Raw genomic sequence first — 21,931 nt, 5'->3', positions numbered from 1 at the left:
CCCCGCCCATACTATTTATTAACTAGGTTGAATTAACAATAGCTATAGACACAATACGTTTCCAGTAGCCCATTGTTTATTCATGTTCTGAATCAAGTCCATTTTTACATGAAGAACCCACCCTCTTCACATTAGCATAAGAACAAATAAATAGCATTAAAACTCATTTAAACATTTTATCAAAAAAGAAGTTAGAGCCACGACAAAAAAAATAAAATACAGTGATTACACTATCAACATGATTTACAATGCAATCAATAGAACCAAAAATATTAATAGTTTGCATATTTCTATTCATTTATTTCCCCTTTTGATCATCTGGGAACACTGCATTGTTTAAAATAAAGTGGTTTATCAGCCATGTTAGCTGTCAAGGTGCTGTCGTTAATTGTTATGTGTTAAATATCCAACGGCAGTAAATTTCAATCAACATGATTATTATTTTTTTTCAATAGCAATTACTTCACTAGCCAGTGCACCGGTAGCTTACAGGGTGATGAACCATCATGTGTGTTTGATACAGCAGTTTGTGGATCGTTAATGTACAGTATTTAGTCAATTTACTGTACAACATATTTGCTCAATACACATTACAACATAGTGTGACGCTCAGTGCCAAATCATTCAACGGTTCCTTGCCAAGCTACTAAAAATTCAAGTCCATTGCATTCTTTATTTGGCTACAATTTCAGAATTATGGTCGGCAAAGAGCAGTAATTTATAACAATACACATATACCTTGCATAGATACACAGTAATAAATGGTTATTACTATGTATGTCACACACACAAAAAAATCTATATTACTGATAGGCCTGTTAAGATATGCTTGAGAAGCAGTAGTGACATGATGTAAGAATTCTGGAAATCCAACAAGAAGAGGATTACAATTGTCTTTACCTCTCTCTAGAAAGCAATTATTCTGAGCCACATATTGGTTTTCATTTTGGGAGGAGTGGGGGGGGGTCATTAAATCAAAGACCTGGCCATTTAGTTTTTGCATTGGTTTCACAGTAATTTGCTAAACATGGGTCAGTAGCAGGCATACTGTAGTTGGGGACAAGAGATGAAATGCACCATACAAATCTCAACACTAAAAACCCTATAAAACTAGGGCCACTTTGCAATTCATTTAATCAAATGTAAATTCTCAACTTTAAACCTACATCTCCGAGGGCTTTGGACAAACTGCTGTTTTTTCCTTTTCTTTTTTTTTAAGTAAAATGATTTAATTAATACCTTTCTCTACTTTGTAAGTATATTATTTACAAAAACTGCATTAGTCACTCAGCACATAAGACAGTTTAAATTATGTTGACAGAAGCCATTAATGATCTATGATAATACTTAGACATCATCTTGCTACCATTCAGTGGGAATAGTTGGGTCTACTTATTTAACTGACAAATAAATCATTGTTTTATATTATACAGAATTTCCCAACAGTCCTACTTCATCAGTAGCTCGCCTCTTGCCTTTTATAAATAGCAGTATTATTTTCTGGCCGACCCTTATTGACAGTCTTATCAATTGCCATATGTGGTCACATACAGCAAACAGCTCAGGTAGGTAAAGGTGTTTTTGGGAAGGGGGGGGGGGGGGGGGGGGGGGTAGATTTGTTAAATCGCGTAACAAATCTGGTTTACCACATACATTTGCCACTGTGCAAATAATCTCTTCTCCTTATTTAGGATTTAAATCAATAATAAATGCACAAACTGCCTAAATTCTTATGCAGGAGCGGGAAAAAAATTGATTAAACAAATATCTGTTTTGCTATATTACGGGCACAAACATTTTGCTAGAAAACTATTGCACATAAAAATATAGGCTCTCTTAACAACATTCAAAACTATCTTACTGTTCGCACAATCATGTGCAAACCAGTTCAAGGATTTAAACTTAAGAAGGAAAAAAAAGAGAAACAAAATCAAAATAAGTGAAATGATCACTATTACATCTATCAAAAATTAAATCAATACATTGTGTATGTGTTACAGCAGTCCCAACAGTCCATCCATCTCTTTATCTGATTAACTCATCCATCCTTTCACCAGCACAATGGACAGTCTGACAAAGAACCATATATGTGGTTTTATAGTTATTAGAACCCCGTATATGTGATTTCTATAGTTATTTTCTAGATGTTAGGACTTCAGATCCCATTACTATGACTTGAGAGTTCAATAGAGACCAAGCAGAGGTCACCAGAATTGACCAGACTACACTGCTTTCTGTAGTAAAACCTCTCGGAATGCACAAAATATTGTTCTTCCTCTGTAGGATCGTAGACATTGACGTGCATCGATGGGACAAGGTTGGTCAAGAGGTTTACTGAAGGACTACCTGCAGAGATGAGACACAGCACACACTTACACTAGACTTAGCGAGGCAAAAAAAACTGTCTTTTCTTCCTCCGCGTCCTCCTCTTTGTGGACCAGAGCGGGCTAAGTAAGTAAGGCAAGCTAGATTAGGGTCAGAGGGGTCGTAGTGAGCCGGGGTGAATCCAGACAAGCCAGGATGGAGACCCTCGTGGTTAGAAGTGAAGGAACTCGTGAGGAACGGTTAAGGACAGCTGTTGGTTAGTTCACTGCATGTAGAAACGTGACACGGGATAAAGAGCTCTGTATGTCTGAAGCCGTCAGTTTGGTAGCAGCACCAGGCTGCTGAACCGAGTCCATCTGTCCCAGAGGAGGAAAGGAAAAGTGCTGTGGCTTGAAACCTACAAGGGGGGGCTTGAGAAGGCCCGGCTGGCTGCATGCATGATGGGCGTGTGGCTCCTCCAAGCCCCGCTGCTCCTCGCTCACTTTCCCACTCCTTCTGCTCCTCCCGCGCCGCTACTCCTGCCCGAAGCCCTCAGTCTCCTCGATAGCAAACATCAGCTTCTCCTTCAGCTGCTCGTAGCTCTTGTAAGGAGGGAGGTCTAGACGATTAAAGCTGGATGGGACATACGAGACAGAAAAGGGGTGTTAAACATTCTTTCATCTTAAATTGTATTTATTATCCGGGGTTGGTTGACTGAGCAGGGTTTTATTTTCTTTGATTTTAAATTGTATTTATTATCCGGGGTTGGTTGACTGAGGTTTTTATTTTATTTAAAAAAAGAAAAATTATTTTAAACTTTATTTATTATCCAGGGTTTTTGCTTTTTGCATTTTACAAAATAGCTACTGTTAATCCAAAACCAGATGGCCAGGAAGCCTAAATATTAAAGGCAACCAGCTTGTGTCTAGCCACGCCCAACTTGCGTCTAGCCACGCCCCCGCGGCAGCAGCAGAGCGTAGCGGCAGAGCTCTGTTGCGGCAGCATTATGTAGCAGTAATCCCCCCTTTTTTAAGATCCAGAACTAGCTCAATTGGTAGCACTGCCTTGCTGTGGATCCTGCAGTCTGTTGGTGACAAGTTCGATTCCCTTCAATTTTTTTTTTTTAAACATGCATTCTTTCGCCGGTTAAGTTTAGGCATGTTAACTTTAAGCATTGTTTCGGAGTTGGTTAAGGTTAAGGTTAGGCATTGTTTCGGAGTTGGTTAAGGTTAGAAGGGTTAAGTTTAGGCGCTGTTAACTCTTTCAGTGCCACTCACGAGATTTCTCGTGTTTTTTTATAGGTGGTTGCTAGCCACTCACGAGATTTCTCGGAATTATTATTATTATTATTTTTTTTGCGATCTGAAAAATTATTGCATCACCCGAGCCTACCCGAGTATTGCCGAGCTGCGCCGGTGATCACTGTGGAAAAAAGCGCCCCCTGTCGTCTCCCAGATGACATAAGTGATTTTGGAATGGACTCAATGAAAATGAATGGGGGAAAAAATCCGGTACTCCACATTTTCCAGTTCACTGATCCAGCCGGGGTTACTAGAGTTCATTCTGGAGCCTCAGATCCCCGCGGATCATGGAGATCCACTGTGTCGCGTTGGATCCATACACGTATCGATTTTTTCGAATGGTGATCAGGAATTGGAATATACCAGTTGGATACCATCTGATGTCAGGTAAGGACTCTATGTTATCAGTGGTAGGATAATCAGAGTAAGTTTGATGAAGTTATAAGCTGTTTTGTGAAATGTCTTCTTTCGGTTTCAATGTAAAACTCCGAGAGGAAATCAACGAGGCGATTATCCGCGCGCGGCCGTAATGTGCGTGCGTGCACGTATAATATTGATCATCTAGCGTTTATTTGAAAACGATTCATAAAAAGGCCGACGAATATCAACGTTGTGGAATATTCCACTAAAAGACGATTTTCATAGAATGCTCCAGAATGAGCTGTTTTTTATATCAAAACGGGGGCTTTTCTAACTGCTCTGAAACGGCAACGACGCGATAAAAAACGATCTGCCTTCACAGCACTGTCTGGAAAATAGTCTTTGATAATGCGATGGGCAGATTAGACACATAGCCATAATTTAAAACATAGATTAGGCGATATTAACGTTAACATTGGCGCGGATGGTGGCATTCAAGCGGTAAAATGGAAAACCAGGCGTGGCACTGAAAGAGTTAAGGAGCTGGTTAAGGTTAGTTTGTCTTAGAGAATGGCAATATTCTTTCGGAGTTGGTTATGGTTAAGGTTAAGGTTAGGCATAGTTTCGGAGTTGGTTAAGGTTAAGGTTAGGCATTGTTTCGGAGTTGGTTAAGTTTAGAAGGGTTACGTTTAGGCGCTGTTAAGGAGCTGGTTAAGGTTAGAGTTTGTCTTAGAGAATGGCAATAGACAGCCTATTTCCGCGCTGCAGCGCGAGGCAATAGACAGCCTATTTCCGCGCTGCAGTTTTTAACATGCATTCTTTCGCCGGTTAAGTTTAGGCATGTTAACTTTAAGCATTGTTTCGGAGTTGGTTAAGGTTAAGGTTAGGCATTGTTTCGGAGTTGGTTAAGGTTAGAAGGGTTAAGTTTAGGCGCTGTTAAGGAGCTGGTTAAGGTTAGAGTTTGTCTTAGAGAATGGCAATATTCTTTCGGAGTTGGTTATGGTTAAGGTTAAGGTTAGGCATAGTTTCAGAGTTGGTTAAGGTTAAGGTTAGGCATTGTTTCGGAGTTGGTTAAGGTTAGAAGGGTTACGTTTAGGCGCTGTTAAGGAGCTGGTTAAGGTTAGAGTTTGTCTTAGAGAATGGCAATAGACAGCCTATTTCCGCGCTGCAGCGCGAGGCAATAGACAGCCTATTTCCGCGCTGCAGCTCTCTCGCGCTGCCGCGGTCACATGGGCGTAGTGGCCAATCAGAGAAACGCTAAACACAAGTTGGTTGCCTAAAATATTCACACGGCCAGGAAAGACGGCATAGCCTCAGCATTCCTCCACCGTGTTGTGGCGTCTCTCCTGAATTGTGAAATGTACGCCAACAAGCGGAGGGAACTCCTCCCCAAGAGTGCTCCTCTATCGTCTCAGCTCCTACCTACACTGACGCGGGTGTGTTGTGTACTGGGAAACCAGCACAGGCAACACGGCGTGGCAAGCCTACCCGTACTGTACCGTGCCTACTGGTCAGTGGAAATGTGGTGCCATGAGAGGGTCTCTGGGTTGACATTTAAATCAGTTCAGGACAGAACATCTGGTCCAGTGCTTCAGGTAAAAGCGCTTTTTTAGAAAGTAAACAAACAAACAAACAATGGTCTCTTACCATGTGTGGCTTCTTGGAAGCCAGTTTTCCTTGCCCACTTTCTCAATGCAGAACTTCTGCGGGCCGTTGCTCCCTGTATGAATGATGAGGGAATAACAGATCACTCTGACGTGACACACAGGTGACCGCTATGAAACTGTGTGTGTGTGTGTGCGTGTGTGTGAGAAGCATCAGCCTCCCGCAGCAACTCTCTTACAAACCACTGCAAAGTACATTATCTCACAACAAACACACACAGCCACTGCAAACACATTGTTTAGTTATTACACTAGAGACTGACGGACAGGAGAACGGGAGGGAAGGAGGGAGGGAGAGAGAAGAGGAGAGATAGAGACACAGACAGAAGGAGAGAGCGTACCCATGAGATCAGCAAAGCCGCCCATTGGAAGCCGACACGTCCCTGTGACAAACTGCAGCAGTCTCATCCGCTTCTCGTTGTCCATCTCCTTCGCAAACTGTCAACACATCGTTTCATGATTACACACACATATATATATGTATAATATATATAAACTAAATAAGACTTGTGCACATCTTGTTATAGCACCTGAGGAAGCGGAAGCGAAACGTGTTGTGCACCAAACAAATAAAAAGCAAAATCAGTCCTGAGGAGTGTGCGGCCCCTTCTTTTGAAGGTTTTCTTCTTTTAGGTCGCTTTCACACAGGGGCTGTTTGGTCCGGACTTTCGGACCAGAATTCGATAGTCCGGTTTTTCGGGTCTGTGTGAATGCGCGTCGAACTCGGTCCGCGGACCAAGCAGGCGAACTCTAGTCCGCCTGAAAACGTAGGTCTCGGTTCGGCTTCATCGAACCAAACGCGAACCAAATATAGGAAGTGATTATTATTACCACTGCTCACAGCACTCACTGCAAAACAAGCACACTGCATCTAATCTCTCTATCTCTCTATCTATCTATCTATCTATCTATCTATCTATCTATCTATCTATCTATCTATCTATCTATCTATCCATCTTGGGAAGAAGGAAGAAAAAACGCGGCTTATCATTATTACCGAGGCGCGCGGCTTATTATATTATTAATAAAACAGCTACTTGTGGGCACTCATAAAAACACAGTGGTCTACAAGTTGTTTAGCGAGAGGATGGTGGTAATGTGCTTCAATAGAACAATGGATCAATGTCATGTCAAAACTCGGCTCCGCTGATCTGGAGGGCTACGCAGTCCACACACAGACGGGATCGCAGCCACACACACATTTCCACTGTCCAATAGACAAGCGCCCTTTTCGACCGCGTGACATTGTTCAGAAGGTCTCGGTCCGCCTCACAGATATCTGTGTGAACGCAGGCGAACCAAATGAAAAATGCAACAATGTTGCAACTTCACCCCCAGAACCGCACCGAGTCCACCAAAACTATATGTGAAAGCGACCTTAGCTTTATATATACCGTACTTTTCGCACTATAAGCCGCACCTGACTATTAGCCGTAGCAGCTAAATTGAATGATGTGTACATATATAAGCCGCACTGGACTATAAGCCGCAGGTGTTTTAATGTTTAATTACCATATGTAAGGGTTCGTGCACAGAGGGGATTGTCGGGAGAGAGATGGCTGTTTGAGGATGCTCCCATTTATTAACATTTCAACAAACAAGTTGCATATTTAATAAGGGAAGTGGGAACAGATAAATAACATTTCAATGCAGTAAAAAAAGCAATATTTCGATTTTTACATTTTTGGGTTTGGTCCACATATAAGCCGCACCGTTATATAAGCCGCAGGGTCGAAAAATGGGGGAAAAAGCCGCGGCTTATAGTCCGAAAAGTACGGTATATATAAATATAAATCCAAAAAGAACGTATTTCTTTGTCAAAGTCAAATGAGAAAAACAGAGCTTGGCCATAAGATGATGACCGTGGCTGATAAGCGTTGCATGCTGTTGTGAATTTGCTATTAACTGTGGTCAGACTGCCTGAGAGAAATTACTTGTTAGGAACACAGCTGGATTTGAACTGGGTCTGCCCTCGACTAAGAGCTTCTTAGTCCATTAATAATTATAGGACTTTGGTGACTAATGGGATTAGTTGCTTTAATTTGTAAAAGTGTTTCCCAGTGTTGGGGAGTGAGAGGAATAGGAGGGGCTTCTCTACTTTCCTTTTCGATTACCTTCCTTTGATTCACCTTTTGTCTCAACTGTTTTCTATTGAGAGAAATACCTGGGCGAGCGATTGATGAATGGGTGGGAATGAGTGCGCGTGTGTACTACTGAAAGCGGGAACCGATCACCAATAAAAAGGTTGGCTGGTGTTTCAGACTGATGTTTTATAGCAACACTACCATCACGGACATCTAAGAAGGGTGATCCCCTCTTGAACGGCCCTTCTAAGGTTTCTCCCCTCCACATTGCCTGTGGTGCTTTTTTCCTATTGCTAGGTTTTTTTGTGAGTTTTTTCTTTCCTTCACATGGAAAGAAAAAAATGTATTCATTTTACATTTGATTTTGGATTTCATGGTGTTCTTGTTTTGTTCTTTATTTATTGTGATGTTTCTTCTTGACTTGTTTAAAGAAGACGTGTCCGGCCCATGCGGACATTAACGTGTGTTCTCGGGCCTTACAAATAAATTTTATTTGATTTGAAGCTTGTGACACAAACTCACATGTTACTCATGGTGAACACCAAAAACGTTGTTTGTCACCGGACCAACCAAACTATCAAAAGACCTCAAGTTAGTATTGTATCGCCCGCCCACCACTATGGTGCTCCGCCGGGAGGCCCAGGCAGCGCTCCTCCAGGCCGGACACCTGCTGGGCAGATTCCGGTAAGCTAAGCTCTTTCCTCAATGCTACACTGCAATGTTAGGACTAGACCTTGGATTGCTAGCCTGGCTGTAGGTCAGAACACCCACATCTCTCTAAACCTATTGCTTGCCAGAGATGTGCTTAATATTTTTCAGTAAATAACTTATTCAGTATGAAAAAAAAGAAAGGCATGGAAATCGAGAAATCAACTAACAAAGCTGGTTGACTCCGTTTAGACCAAACCGACCGATTTATCAACAAAAAGACAAATGGTAAATGGCTGCATTTATATAGCGCTTTTATCCAAAGCGATTTAGAATTTGTTCCTCACATTTTACCCACTCACTCACACATTCACAAACCGACGGCAGAGGCAACCATGCAAGGTGCCAACCTGCTCATCAGGAGCCATTAGGGGTTTAAATGTCACTTCGACAAGCTGTCCGGGAGGAGCGGGAATCGAACCGGGAACCTCTGGATTATCAGACGACTGCTCTACCTCCCGAGCCACTGTCGGGGCAGTCATTTTGCACAGTGTCGTCATGTGCGCGCACCGACTGAGGCGGTAATAAAATGTATTACTTCAGTAATAAAAGTTGTTTTTGAGCTCATATTAAGCTTCCTCCGTATCGCCCAGCCCTATGTCTCTCAACCTCGTAGGCATGTACAGACCTGCCAGAACCAGAGGATCTGCTTGCTGCTGCGGGCGTAGTGTCTGTAGATGGTGTTCCTCTGCCAGTCCACCAGGTCGATCTCCTGCATCCCACACAGCATCACCTGAGGGACACATCACATGTTACACCGGGGGCCTACTGAGAGGATGGATATCTAGACAGAATATCCCATTAAAAGATAGTTCTGGTTATTTTCAAGCAAGACCCTATTTCCTTTTTATTATATGTTATGAACTGTTCTCAAATGCAACCGAATGTGTGTTGTTTTTAACTCTGACATGAACCTGAGAGGACAGTGATGTTGGGTTTTTGGCATCATTCTTTTGTCCGTTTGTCTGGTGTTTTTGGTTCATAGTTCAGTACCTCTAGCTCTTTGGCGTCAAAGTACTGCAGGTATTGCTGAGGCAGGACTTCATTGAAGCCTTCAAAGAAAGCCTGAGTCTGCTCCTCCACTCCTCTGGACAGCCGCCACTCTGCCACTAGTCTGGATGAAACAGACAAAATAACGCATAAGAAAGGACAAATAAATTATACATGTGTAACACCCCTTCCTGACAGGCAGCGACGCGAGCGAGCGTGATTCCGAAAATGATTCAAATGTATTCGTTTCAATCAGACTATCCTGACCTGCCGCGAGCGACAGCGAACTGAGCGGCGATGTCGTTCCCCCCTCAAATATTCGCTCACTGTGTCTCTAGTTGAGCGATTACGCGTCAGAGTCCCGCCCCTAAATACTTTTTATTGGTCAAGAATCACAGGCTGCTTTGCCCCCGTGTGCTGCAGGTAACACACACACACACACACAGACACACGCCGCCTCATATCAGGACAGTGTCGCGCGCGATTTCGTCTCCAGTTCGCTCGCTCGCTGCCTGTCAGGAACCGGTGTAAGTGTTTGACTACTATGTTATGTAATTATGCTAGAATATAAATGTACAACATATTGTGGTCATGTGAGGGGGGGGGGGGTAAATGCCACTCACCAGAAACAAAAAGACCAACAAAAATAACGTTTGTAAATGGCCAGATTATAACAAATGTTCTCTAAAATTCCACATTTATCAAAAATGTATGAATGTCAAGGCTCATCTTTACCACACGCTAAAATTAATAGCATACTCCGACTAGCTAAACCTGCTCCATGAGAAGTTCTGTTCACATAGCAATGGGGCAAAGAAATAAAGTTGACTGACGAATCCACTACTATCTCATTAAACACTGTGCCAAGTTAGCTTGGTGTATTGAAGCACAGAGACTCACAAACACAGGGAGAGAGAAAAGCAAGCAAAAAATGCAAGATGTGTCTGTAGACATCGGCCGATGCAGATTTAAAAATGTCAGAAATCTGCCAGATTAATCAATCTATCACTGATGAAGGTATGAAGGTATATGAAGGTATGGCAGTGGATCCATGGATTATACTGCACTTGGACACTTTATTGCACCAGTACGCTTCACATAATAACTGATGCTACATTGTTTTCATACGGTCTCATGAATGCCATATATTGCATCCCTACATTATCCCTTTAATTATCATCGACATTGTTTGTGTTTCACGTCAATTATTAATTTGTCTTTGGTCACTTTTTCTTATACTGCACTGTGGCCCCAGGGGACTGTATCTTGTTATTGTTCTTATACTGCACTGTGGCCCCAGGGTACTGTATCTTGTTATTGTTCTTATACTGCACTGTGGCCCCAGGGGACTGTATCTTGTTGTTCTTATACTGCACTGTGGCCCCAGGGGACTGTATCTTGTTGTTCTTATACTGCACTGTGGCCCCAGGGGACTGTATCTTGTTATTGTTCTTATACTGCACTGTGGCCCCAGGGGACTGTATCTTGTTGTTCTTATACTGCACTGTGGCCCCAGGGGACTGTATCTTGTTATTGTTCTTATACTGCACTGTGGCCCCAGGGGACTGTATCTTGTTGTTCTTATACTGCACTGTGGCCCCAGGGGACTGTATCTTGTTATTGTTCTTATACTGCACTGTGGCCCCAGGGGACTGTATCTTGTTATTGTTCTTATACTGCACTGTGGCCCCAGGGGTCTGTATCTTGTTATTGTTCTTATACTGCACTGTGGCCCCAGGGGACTGTATTACATAATTTGTCTTACACCCGTTTGTAATGAGATACACAACTGCATAGAGTTGATCACATTAAATACCTTAGTCTATGGCTTGATTCAGAACTCTCATACAAATGTCATATAGATAACATCGTTAGAAAAGTCAACTTCAGTGCTGGTGTTTTCTACCGCAATAGAAAATGTTTCACACTCACTGTCAGAAAGAAACTGGTTCATCAACTAATTTTACCCATCATGGATTACGCTGACGTACCGTAGTTTATCAAACTGCACCTAAAACCAACCTTCTTCCACTCAACACATTGTTCAACCGTCTATGCAGATTTGCTCTTGGCTGTCCATATTTGACTCACCACTGCACCATGTATGAAAACCTTAATTTGTCATCTCCGACAGTAAGACGACAGCAGCACTGGTTACAGTTAATTTTTAAATGTATTAATTTCAATTATCCGCAATATCTCAAACAGTATATGGACCCTTTCACCTCTAGTCATCAACTGAGACACTGTGCACAGATATTTTTTTTTAAAGTTCCGACAAATGTAACCACCTCAGTTGGCAAAAAATAATTTAGGTTCAAAGGTCCATCTGACTGGAACAATCTTCCAGCTCATATTCGCTCTATAACATCCTCTCAACTGTTTAAAACTGCGCTGTCCTCTCACTTTGAGATTACTTGTTCATGTTTCCACTAATAAGAGTATAACAGATCTTTGACGCAATGACTTTAATATGTGCTCTGTATTTTGTTGTTTGTTCGTCTTGTGTTCCTCTTGTTTGATGTTGTTTGAACCTGTTTATTATGAATTCCATCTTGTTTTGGGTTTGGTTTTGTTCGTTTCTTTTTGTTTTGTTATGGTTAATAGTACAGATATGTACTTTATGTATTCTGTAAGCTGAGGACCCCCTTGAAAACGAGATGGTTCATCTCAAGGGATAATTCCAAATAAAGAATTTCAATATAGATGAATGATGATAAACCTGAAAACAAAATCGATTAAATGTCTTCCGGGAGGTTTTAATATAAATTCTATAAGTCTATAATTATGCCAATTTTATGCTCATTTTATGCCTATGTCTCTCTTTTGTGTCTACATCACTGCTGTGAAGCACTTTGGGCTGCAATTCTTGTATGAAAGGTGCTATATATATAAAGTGTATTATTATTATTATTAAAACAGTGTTTCCTCCCAGCAGCAGGCGATGGGTGAGACATGCAGGACGAGGAAGACATAGCCCAGCGGTTCCCAAAGTGGGGTCGTGGGTAGGCGACAGTGGGGTCGTACATTGGCAAAAAATAAATAAAAAAGCAAGCGAAAATCCGACGAGCCCAACTCAGATCAAGTTTTCCACCTGGCAGCTGTGTGTATTTGCCATGTCTCACCCCTTCATCAACGGAGGCCACACAGTATTCCAATTCACATCTCACTACATCCTGCGCATGTATAATCGCGGATATAAAAGTGCTGCGAACGTGCATGACGGCACATATGAGCATATGAGACGGCACATATGCTGCCGAACGTTTAGGATACACATCTCACTACATCCTGCGCAGGTATATAGTAGCGTAGGCCACGTCTGGCCTCAATATGTTGAATCTGGGACTACAAGGTCGGGACACAGACCTGTTTGGACTCAGCTAAAATGGAGAGCTGGATTAAAAAACTCAAGTTTGTGACACTCATAATCAGCGGAGATTTTGGGGTGTTTACTCTGCTTGATGGCTTTTTGGAGGAACAGAATGTAGCACAAAATTATTTGAAGCCCATTATCTGTAGCCACATAGAAGGGCTGAACTATTTTCCCGAAAGAAAGAGCACTGACAATTTGGACAAATGGATCCAAGATCCGTTCATGACGCATGACGGAACAGACCTCCCACTGTCTGAGCAGGAGGCGTAAATTGATCTTTCAGAGTAGAAGTGGATCTCTGCCTCTTTCTCAGCACAACATGTATCATGTAACTGTTCAAATGTACAAGCACACCCTTCCCGTTAAGTCTTGCTTAGTTTATTATTGAAAATCGCATATGAAAAAAAAAAAAAAAAAAAAAAGTATGTTCTGGAAACATATTTTGGCTAAATATGCCTAGTTTTATAAATGTGTATACAGAAACAATTCCGTTGCTTTTGTTGATAATATTCATTAATTTCATTGTACTGTAATTTCATTTTCTAATACATGCATGATCAAGTTCAACAATGTGTGCTTTTATTTTGATATTCCTTATTTCCACATTGAAATTACGCAATACATTAAGTGTGGGGTCGCCAAAAAAGATCCTAAATAAAATGGGGTCGTGGTATAAAAAAGCTTGAGAACCCCTGACTGTGCCTACCTGATGTACTCCTCTTTGTTCTCCTCCGTGACCACGACGTTTCCCCCGTCCGCCTTCAGCTCGTGGGTGGTGACCTCCCCCAGGATCTCCTTGTCTACTGAGAAATACATCTCCAAGCCGCATTCCTCGATGTTGTTATCCCTGCACGCACAAGAGATCCTTATCATTACACCAAACCCTTCTGTGTTGATATCCCTATGGGAGAGAGTCATCAACGATAACCATCGTTATCACAGCGATAATCGCTGTTATCATGTAACTAGCGATAATCATCATCATCATGTAATCAGTGATAATCAACAAGCCTGCCTGGTTGTTATTCCTACAGGAGATTGAAAGACATCAAGCATCGTCATCATCCAATCAACATGAATGTTGTCGTGTTTAGAGTAGAGCATGTGCCACTTGCCACTGTAACCCCAGACCTACTTGATCCAGATGAGGGAGTTGTAGAACTCTGTGTCTATGGACTCCAGGTCTTTGAGAGCCAGGGGTTTGTTGAGGATGCGCTTGTAGAAGGGCAGGGAGAAGCCTGTGTCAATGAACTTGCCGTGGAACAGGGCCTAGAAACAGAGAAAATGCAAGACATGAATTGCTTCATCGATTTTGTCTCGTGAAGCTCGCATTTACGATTCTAAAAGGCCCAACTTTGTAAGAGCCATATTGATACTTCTGTGGCCAAAAAATCCAGGCCTATGGGATTTGTCAGTACAAACTATTTTTTATCAATACCCAACTAAAGTGATATTGTGATATGTATCATTAGCGGAAAATAATCCTAAATATCACAATGTCCCCGCCCCCATATCGCCCAGTCCTAGTGACAGGTAGTACTGTGTACCATGGCTATGAAGCGTCCAATGAACTTGAAGTACTTGAGGTGGTCAGGGTTGATGTAGGAGGCAGGGTTTATCTGGAGACAGTAGTTGTCCTTGCCGGCATACTCAAACAGACAATACATGGGGTTCAGCACCTCATGGGAGAGCAAGAAGAACCATTCCCTTTAAAACAAAACCACAGACGAAGAAAAAACAGGAGAGAGAAGAAGAAGTGGTCAGACTGGTTCAACAAGGCAGTTCAGAAAGGCTCGTTTATTAAAGATGAAAAAATATTGCAATAGGGATTGATATTTCTTTAATCATTTCATTGGGCTGTAATTAACACAACACAAGGATTCAGTATCCTCTGATGACATCACGGGAGGAAATATTCAGGAGATATTCCAACTCATTAACTCTCAATAAATGTCAACTTAAACTAATGTGTGCAAAACAGTCGCGAACTTTGGAATATAGTAGATGATGTTCAAAATAAAATCACCATTGTTTTTCTGTGATGTGCCACTTTAAAAAGGAGTTGAAAGAATTTGGAATTAAAATTACCTGGCCACACCTCCGTAGTCCAAGCCCTCCTCTCCGGGGAAGATGATCCACAGTCTCCGCCTTAGATCTTGTGGGTGGAAGCTCATGATCTTTCAATATAAACAGAGAAATTACAGACAGCTCAGGAAATTTGGTGTCAACAGGAATGTACCGTTACACAAGACCGGATGTGTTCACATCTTGATTGCATGGGGTGTCAACTTCACGCAGGTAGGTGATTAAGATGGTGTGATATATGGCTGTAAGATGATCACAAACGTAATAATCACAAAGAACTCACTTGTTGGAACGAATCTTCAAACAGGGTTTTGCGAGTGACCGTAATCTTGATGTGCTGAGGCATTGACAATTGCTGAGAGAGAGAGAGAGAGAGAGAGAGAGAGAGAGCGTTACTCAGGGAATTGGTGCAAAAATGCCCCACAAAGCTCTTAACACTTTGAGTGCCGACGACGTGTTGTCGGTATTGAATTCATATTTCATCAACCGAGTCTCCCGTTGGTACAGCAGCCCCTCCAGGAGCTCCGATGGGAAAATACCGCCCCCTATCGTATATCCCTGTGTAACTGCAGGCCATTCGATTATACTGGTGGATGTGTGGTGGATGTGTGTGGGGGGAGCCTACTGGCTCCACTATGCTGGCGAGCCATCTGATCAAGAGGGAAGTGATCGCGAGATGGAAATATATATGGAATATATATTTACAGCAGCCAATAATCAATCAATAAACGTGATCGATATTTGGAATGGCGATCAGGAATTGGAACAATCTTTTTGGAGAACATCTGATCTAAGGTAAGGAATCTATGTTACCAGTCTTGGGGTAATCGGAGCTGTTTTGACATATCTCAGCGTGTCCCGTATGTGTGTGTGTGTGTGGCTGTGTGTGTGTGATATTGAGGAAATGAGGTAATCGATTTCTCAGCTCGCTTCTATAGTGTGCATAAGTACACATATACTATCGATAATCTAGCGTTTATTTGAAAATTATTCATAAATAGGCCGACAAATGACAACGTGTCTAGTGTATTCGAGAATATTCCAATAAATGCCGTTTATGGGGAATCTTTCTATTTTCTGGAAATTTTCGAGAGAACGATAGCTTTTCGAAATGCTATAAAAAGGATATGAACAGATTAAAAAACAATCCGTTTCAACAATGTTGACTGCAAACAAGTCATTGATAAGCGACGGGCAGATTAGACACATAATTTAAAACATAGATTATGCGTTTTTAACGCTAACATTGAAGTGGGTGGCGGCATTCAAGGGGGTAAAAAGGAAAACACGGCCGGCATCGAAAGTGTTAAAGGTGCTATAGATAACATTCAGCCACTAGATGTCACACTAGAGCACCAGCATGTCATTTATCCAATCAGGTGCACTCCACTGTACGGGGAAATTAATAAAACAATTAAAAAAACATTAATTTTGGAACCTTTTTAAAAATCATAAATTCATTCATCAATCATTTTGGGAGGGGGGGGGGGCGTGAACACTTAAGGCAACTAACATGTGCTTCCGCATTGCTCTGATTGGCCAGCGCTCTCCTTCGTGAATCCCAGCAGCTCTACGCACCGAGCGTAGAACGAAAACAGAAAACCGCCATCTTTGATTTCATTTGCAGCAGGAACGCAGCCTCATTTATTGATGAATAGGAAGTACTTGAGGTCATTGTTAAATACGTGTGTGTTTTAATAAACAGTATAACTGTAAAAGTAATGTTGAATTGTCGTGTCGCTAAACTAGACAAAGAGGTTTGAAAATATGAGCGTCTTGGCGTGTAATGACTAGCGATGAATTATGTGTTTTAAATATGTTGCAACCGTCGGATTGTTGTAAAAAACGGAGGGATACTAGCTAAGGTGTGGGGGAGTTGGCGTATATAAGTTGATTGCTTTAAAAACGGAGAGAAATGTCGTATTTACGCTGTTTAAAACGGGCTGATGGGCGAAAATCTTTGTTTTTAGCTTAACGTCAAACCGGTGCATGAGATGGGGTTCTATATGTAGAACATGGTACAGTAAGGTGTGAGTGTAAACAGTGATGCAAACCCCCTCAATGTACAGTGATTCAAACCCCCTCAATGTACAGTTTCTGCACATTGATGCTTTATACTAGTGCAAGACAGTTTCGATAGGGCTTTGAATCAAACCCCCTCAATCTACAGTTTCCGACAGCTGGGCTGTGTTGCGAAATAACGTTATGAATAAAGCGCGAAATAACAGCATATAACGTTATGAATAAAACACGAAATAACAGCATATAACGTTATGTTATATAACGTTTATGAGTGAATCTCGTAGAGTGAATCTGGTAGTTGTCTGGTAGAGTGAATCGCGTTGGTAGTTGTTTTGATAAATATGTACATTCCCATTTCCGCAAGTAGGTCGCTTAACATTACAAGGCTCGCTTGCGTTACCGGCGTGCGGGCGAAAACGAGCGTAGAGTCACGTGGGGTCAGTGGGCCAATCAGAGCAATGCGGAAGCACATGTTAGTTGCCTAAAGTGTTCACGCGGGGGGGGGGGGGGGGGGCAATAATTTTATTCTGCACCTTTCTAAAAGCTCTGTGGATGTATTATTAAAATCTATAGCACCTTTACAAATGCCCCTGAAATGTAGACAACAAATGCAAAAATGCTCTTTGGAGAAAGGATATTAAATGAAGTAATCCAGTTTGTTAACGATGAGCCATGTGTAACATGTCAGATAATCAAAACACAGCTAAATGGAATTTGTGCATTTTTGGCACAGAGAAGCATGTTAGATCATGTAAACATATAGTACTTATAATGATTATCATATTGGTATTAATATGAAAGATTGTTCTGATGATTTTGCCCCATAAATAATTTTTTAAATATGTTGGTAGAGAGAAAAACAACAACAGTCTCTTGACCTCATTCATTGACTTTTGCTACAAGGAAAAGTAACAGAAAGGGTATATTTAAAAAAATGTCAATGTACTATGGGACATAATTCTACATGACCTTTACCTAGGCTAAAACACCTCAGACTAATGTATTTTAAGACTAAATCTATCCATGGGATGCTCTTGATTGGATGATCGGGTCACACCTACCTGACACCAGAACCTGAAGTACTGTACTTTGGCTTTGAAGTCCCTGACGTAGGTAATCTGGGGCCCGTTCTCACTGTGGAGCAGAAAGAGACAGGATCATCTGTACTTGTACCCACCAAGTACATATTAGAAGAACATCACATTTATGTGTACTTGTACCCACCAAGTACATATTTAGAACAGGATCATGTGTACTTGTACCCACCAAGTAAATATTTAGAACATCACATTTACAGACACGTTACCTTGTGGGATGATAATTGATTAATAAATAAATAGTTCCGGGGATATCAATTACCGTTTCAGAATTCTCCCATGTTACATATTCTTTGTATGCAATTTATGCAGTATCCGTTAGTATGGAAAGGAAACTGTATGCAAAAGAGATTTGGAGGAATACTAAAAGGACCAACTTTTGAAGTACGGAGTGGATGGTTGCGACATGATCATTTCAATCCCACAATTCTTTGCACCAGGTCATTTCCCAAACAAGTCCTCCAAGTATGTTGTATGTTGCGCATACTGCACTGAACCACAAGTGGTACAAGTAAGGAATTCGGAAGTAGTCCTTCTGCCCTCACTTTCATGAGCACTTAGTACAAGACTGTTTGGGATTCCATTTTGGTAAAACAAGTCTAGCTTTATTCAGAGGGTCCTGTGCTTTCAGAGTGTGAGTGCTGCCCTCAGATCAGTGTGAAAGCTTTTTCCTGTCACATTGTAATGTACGAGACGACCAAGGGAACACGCCGGCTGGCCTATGTCACCAGACACAATACACCTAAGCCCATCAATATTTACAGCTCTAACAGACTTACAGCGAGGATTTCCCCGTGCGAGGGTCGATGTAGGTGGTGGTTCTCCTGTTGTGGTCTACGAAGTAAGGGATGCCGTCCACCGTGAACCTCATCTCCCAGCCGTCTGGCAGGGGCTTGTCGTTCAACAGCCTGTCACACACAAAGCCAACACAACAACGCACACCGTTTATTTCAGTCCGAATCAGAAACACAGAACAGGGAAATTAGCAGCACCTCAACCCATTTAGACCTAAAACGCCTGCTAATAAGGCATTATATAGCCTGCATATACAAATGTGTTTCCCAGTTTCAATTGGCTAGACAAACAGGAAATCACTGGCTCAGGGTTACACCAAGCAGGGCCTCCTCCATACAGTAACATCATCTAGAGTTAGGGCTGGGCGAGAAAACGATAACGATAATTATCGCGATGTTTTAATAATCGATAATACAAATATCAATAAATTTTTTTCTTCTTTTTTTAATGTTGTGACCTGCAACAGGGCAGTTTTAAAACCAGAGACAGTGGACAGACTTGTCTTTCTTGCCTGCAACTTAAAGTAATGGCTTTGCTTGTCCAAATGACAATACTGACCAAATTGAGATGTATTTGTCTCTTATCCATTTATTTTGTTTGCTTTCTAATTTAAAATACAGTTTGAAACAGTCTGTACACAGTAGGCTATGTGTGCTAGTAGAGCTAGTCTCTCCAGTCGCGAGTCACGGTGCACATGTGCGGTGGTTTGTCCACCAAAAATACTTATACTAATACGTATAACAATAGCGATAATTATCTATATCGAGTGATATGATAACATTATCATATCGTTATCGTGATATCATTTTTGGCCATATCGCCCAGTCCTATCTAGAGTGTTATCAAGTCTACTCCCAATCTCTCATCAACAGTAAGTAACAGTGTTATCAAGCCTACTCTAATCAACAGTAACAGTGTTATCAAGTCTTCTCTCATCCACATTATATAGTGTGGTCAAGTTAGATTCATCTATGAAAGTCCCAAATCACATTACATATCTCAATGAGCTTCACGGGCCACAGTGGAACAACAGCCCCTGGCTTAACCCCCAATAAAAATAAGTAATAATAATATAATAACTTGATAGGAAGAAGAATGGCATTTCAATGAGAAATCCCCCCAACAAGGATGACCAGGTGTGCAATAGGGGTTGAACTAGGGATGTGCACAAGGTCACTTTTTCATGGTCGGTTAGTTGGTGGGTGGTCTGAAGGAATAACTGAATGATATATTGATATATACTATGTGTGCCCACATTTATAAAGGCTAGAATAGATGATTTTTTTTAATGAATCAGCTTTGTGGAGATTTTGCCACAGTAGGACAACACCAGTCCACATGTCCCACAATAGACACAAGTTTCCCACAGGGCTAACGTTACGTTGCAGCTACTGAGCCACAATGACAACAATCTCGGAAACCCATCGGCTATAGTCTTTACTTTTACTGATGAGGATTTAGCCTCTCTTTACCTGCATGCAACCAAAGCAATACTACTCGGGACTATAAAAAGAAAGCTTCAGATATCAAATTCCTCTCCCTTATTGTCATGCAGATATCAGTTTATAGAGATTAGAATGAGAACAAGAGGCAGCACATGCAGGACAGAGGCCAGGAAGGACTGGTGCTCCAAGTTATTGACACAGTCCCTCCTAGTGGCTGAAATAGAAAATTGCTTTTCAGTCAACACAGTTCCACCAATGAAATGATCAATAACCTGCATATTAAAAAAATATTATAATAAATGCCAACCACATTACAGAAGTTGACTTTGATCCCCATAAATTAGTATTCGTTTTTTATGACCCATTCCTAATTTGAACAAGCCCAATTGTCCGGTAAGTGCTTTATACACAATTGCATAAAAGGAGATTGGTTAATGGATGCAACGAGCATACATACATGCACAACACACACACACACAGAAATACCCACCCTTGCGTCCTGGGATCCTCCCACTGCGTCATCCGAGTCGTGTGATGAACAAAATACACTCTGCCGTTGGTGTCCGTTCTCTTCTCTGAAGAGCAAACAAAACATTGATTGAAACCTTTTATTTATTTATACTCAGGTGAGCTCTGAGGTGAGGCCACCTCATTTACAGAACTGCTGAGTGTACAACAAGATAAAACAACAAAACAATGTGCAGTGCAATCAGTTAAAAACAGTTACAACATGAATCATAGAGAAATGAAATCAGACATTTAAATTCCGTAAGGGAAGGGAGAACGTCCAACTTTAACTTTGACTGTGTCATTCAAGGACTTTGGGGCTGCATAAGAGAATGCTGTTGAACATGACAACAAGTAATGAAGACATTTTCCACCGTTCACTGCCCACTGACTGTTTGCTGGATTCCGTTCCGAGCGACATGGTGTTTGTTAGAATCCCTCGTTATACATCTCTCCCCTCCGATGTCCATAAACTACAATTGAAAACAGACACTCACAAATAAACCACCAGACGATGCTTACCCCAGCCATGTGGCAGAGGGCCCAGTGGGTCAAACTCTTTGTTCGCTGTGGGTGCAAGTTGGTCTTGGAGCTGAGAGGGAGAGAGAGAGAGAGAGAGAGAGACCGGCGTCAACAAAGCCTGTCACATCTCCAAAATGACAGAGCTTTAAGATGTAAAGTACCATGATGATCTGTGATTCATTTTCTAAAATATCATTAGAAATATTAAAAGCAAAAAGGCCCTGGGAATAATTCTCTCAGATATGAATCAATACCAACTCTACTATATAACAAACATCGATCCACCATCCATCAAAAAAACATTAATTTCATTGAGAGCTCCATTAGTCCCACTGTTTTAGGAGAACCTCAGCCGTGTGATCTAGACCGGAACATGGCACCCATAGCTATCCATTACTAGAGTCATGTAGACGTGTCGCATGAATAGATTTCAGACTCAAAAGCCAAATCATGTGTGAATGGAGCGAAGTACAAGTACAGGGTATTTGCAGGTTCCAACAAGTTCAATTTAAGACTTTTTAATACCACTTAGAGCAAAACTTTTTCACAACCATAATAGGAATTTTATTTTTAAACACATAGGGATTCTGAACTGACGGCTGCCAAATTAAATGGTTGCGTGTTCCATACAAGCTCACGCCAGACGCACCAAGCTCCTGGTAGCCCCGCAA

At 41.6% G+C, this 21,931-nt stretch overlaps 1 protein-coding gene across 1 annotated transcript in view; it reads right to left on the bottom strand.

Moving 5' to 3' along the window:
• Window positions 1–54: 54 nt before the first annotated feature.
• The window catches only part of itcha (itchy E3 ubiquitin protein ligase a), an 86,648-nt gene continuing 64,771 nt past the window's right edge, over window positions 55–21,931 (bottom strand). Inside the window, exons 11-24 of the mRNA XM_084316252.1 lie at window positions 21,261–21,330; window positions 20,722–20,806; window positions 18,771–18,899; window positions 17,956–18,028; window positions 15,156–15,227; window positions 14,876–14,964; window positions 14,335–14,494; window positions 13,923–14,056; window positions 13,494–13,634; window positions 9,415–9,535; window positions 9,050–9,154; window positions 5,971–6,067; window positions 5,613–5,685; window positions 55–2,937 (exon numbers count right to left, since the gene is read on the bottom strand). Of these exons, the coding sequence (XP_084172378.1) occupies window positions 2,838–2,937; window positions 5,613–5,685; window positions 5,971–6,067; window positions 9,050–9,154; window positions 9,415–9,535; window positions 13,494–13,634; window positions 13,923–14,056; window positions 14,335–14,494; window positions 14,876–14,964; window positions 15,156–15,227; window positions 17,956–18,028; window positions 18,771–18,899; window positions 20,722–20,806; window positions 21,261–21,330 (1,449 nt within the window). The 3' untranslated portion in view covers window positions 55–2,837. The remainder of the gene's footprint in view (window positions 2,938–5,612; window positions 5,686–5,970; window positions 6,068–9,049; window positions 9,155–9,414; window positions 9,536–13,493; window positions 13,635–13,922; window positions 14,057–14,334; window positions 14,495–14,875; window positions 14,965–15,155; window positions 15,228–17,955; window positions 18,029–18,770; window positions 18,900–20,721; window positions 20,807–21,260; window positions 21,331–21,931) is intronic.

The sequence above is a fragment of the Notolepis coatsorum genome (genome assembly GCF_963971535.1).
Source record: "Notolepis coatsorum genome assembly, chromosome: 6".
Classification (NCBI taxonomy): Eukaryota; Metazoa; Chordata; class Actinopteri; order Aulopiformes; family Paralepididae; genus Notolepis; species Notolepis coatsorum.
The sequence above is the reverse complement of the archived record's forward strand: the minus strand, read 5'-3'. Positions and strand labels throughout refer to the sequence as shown.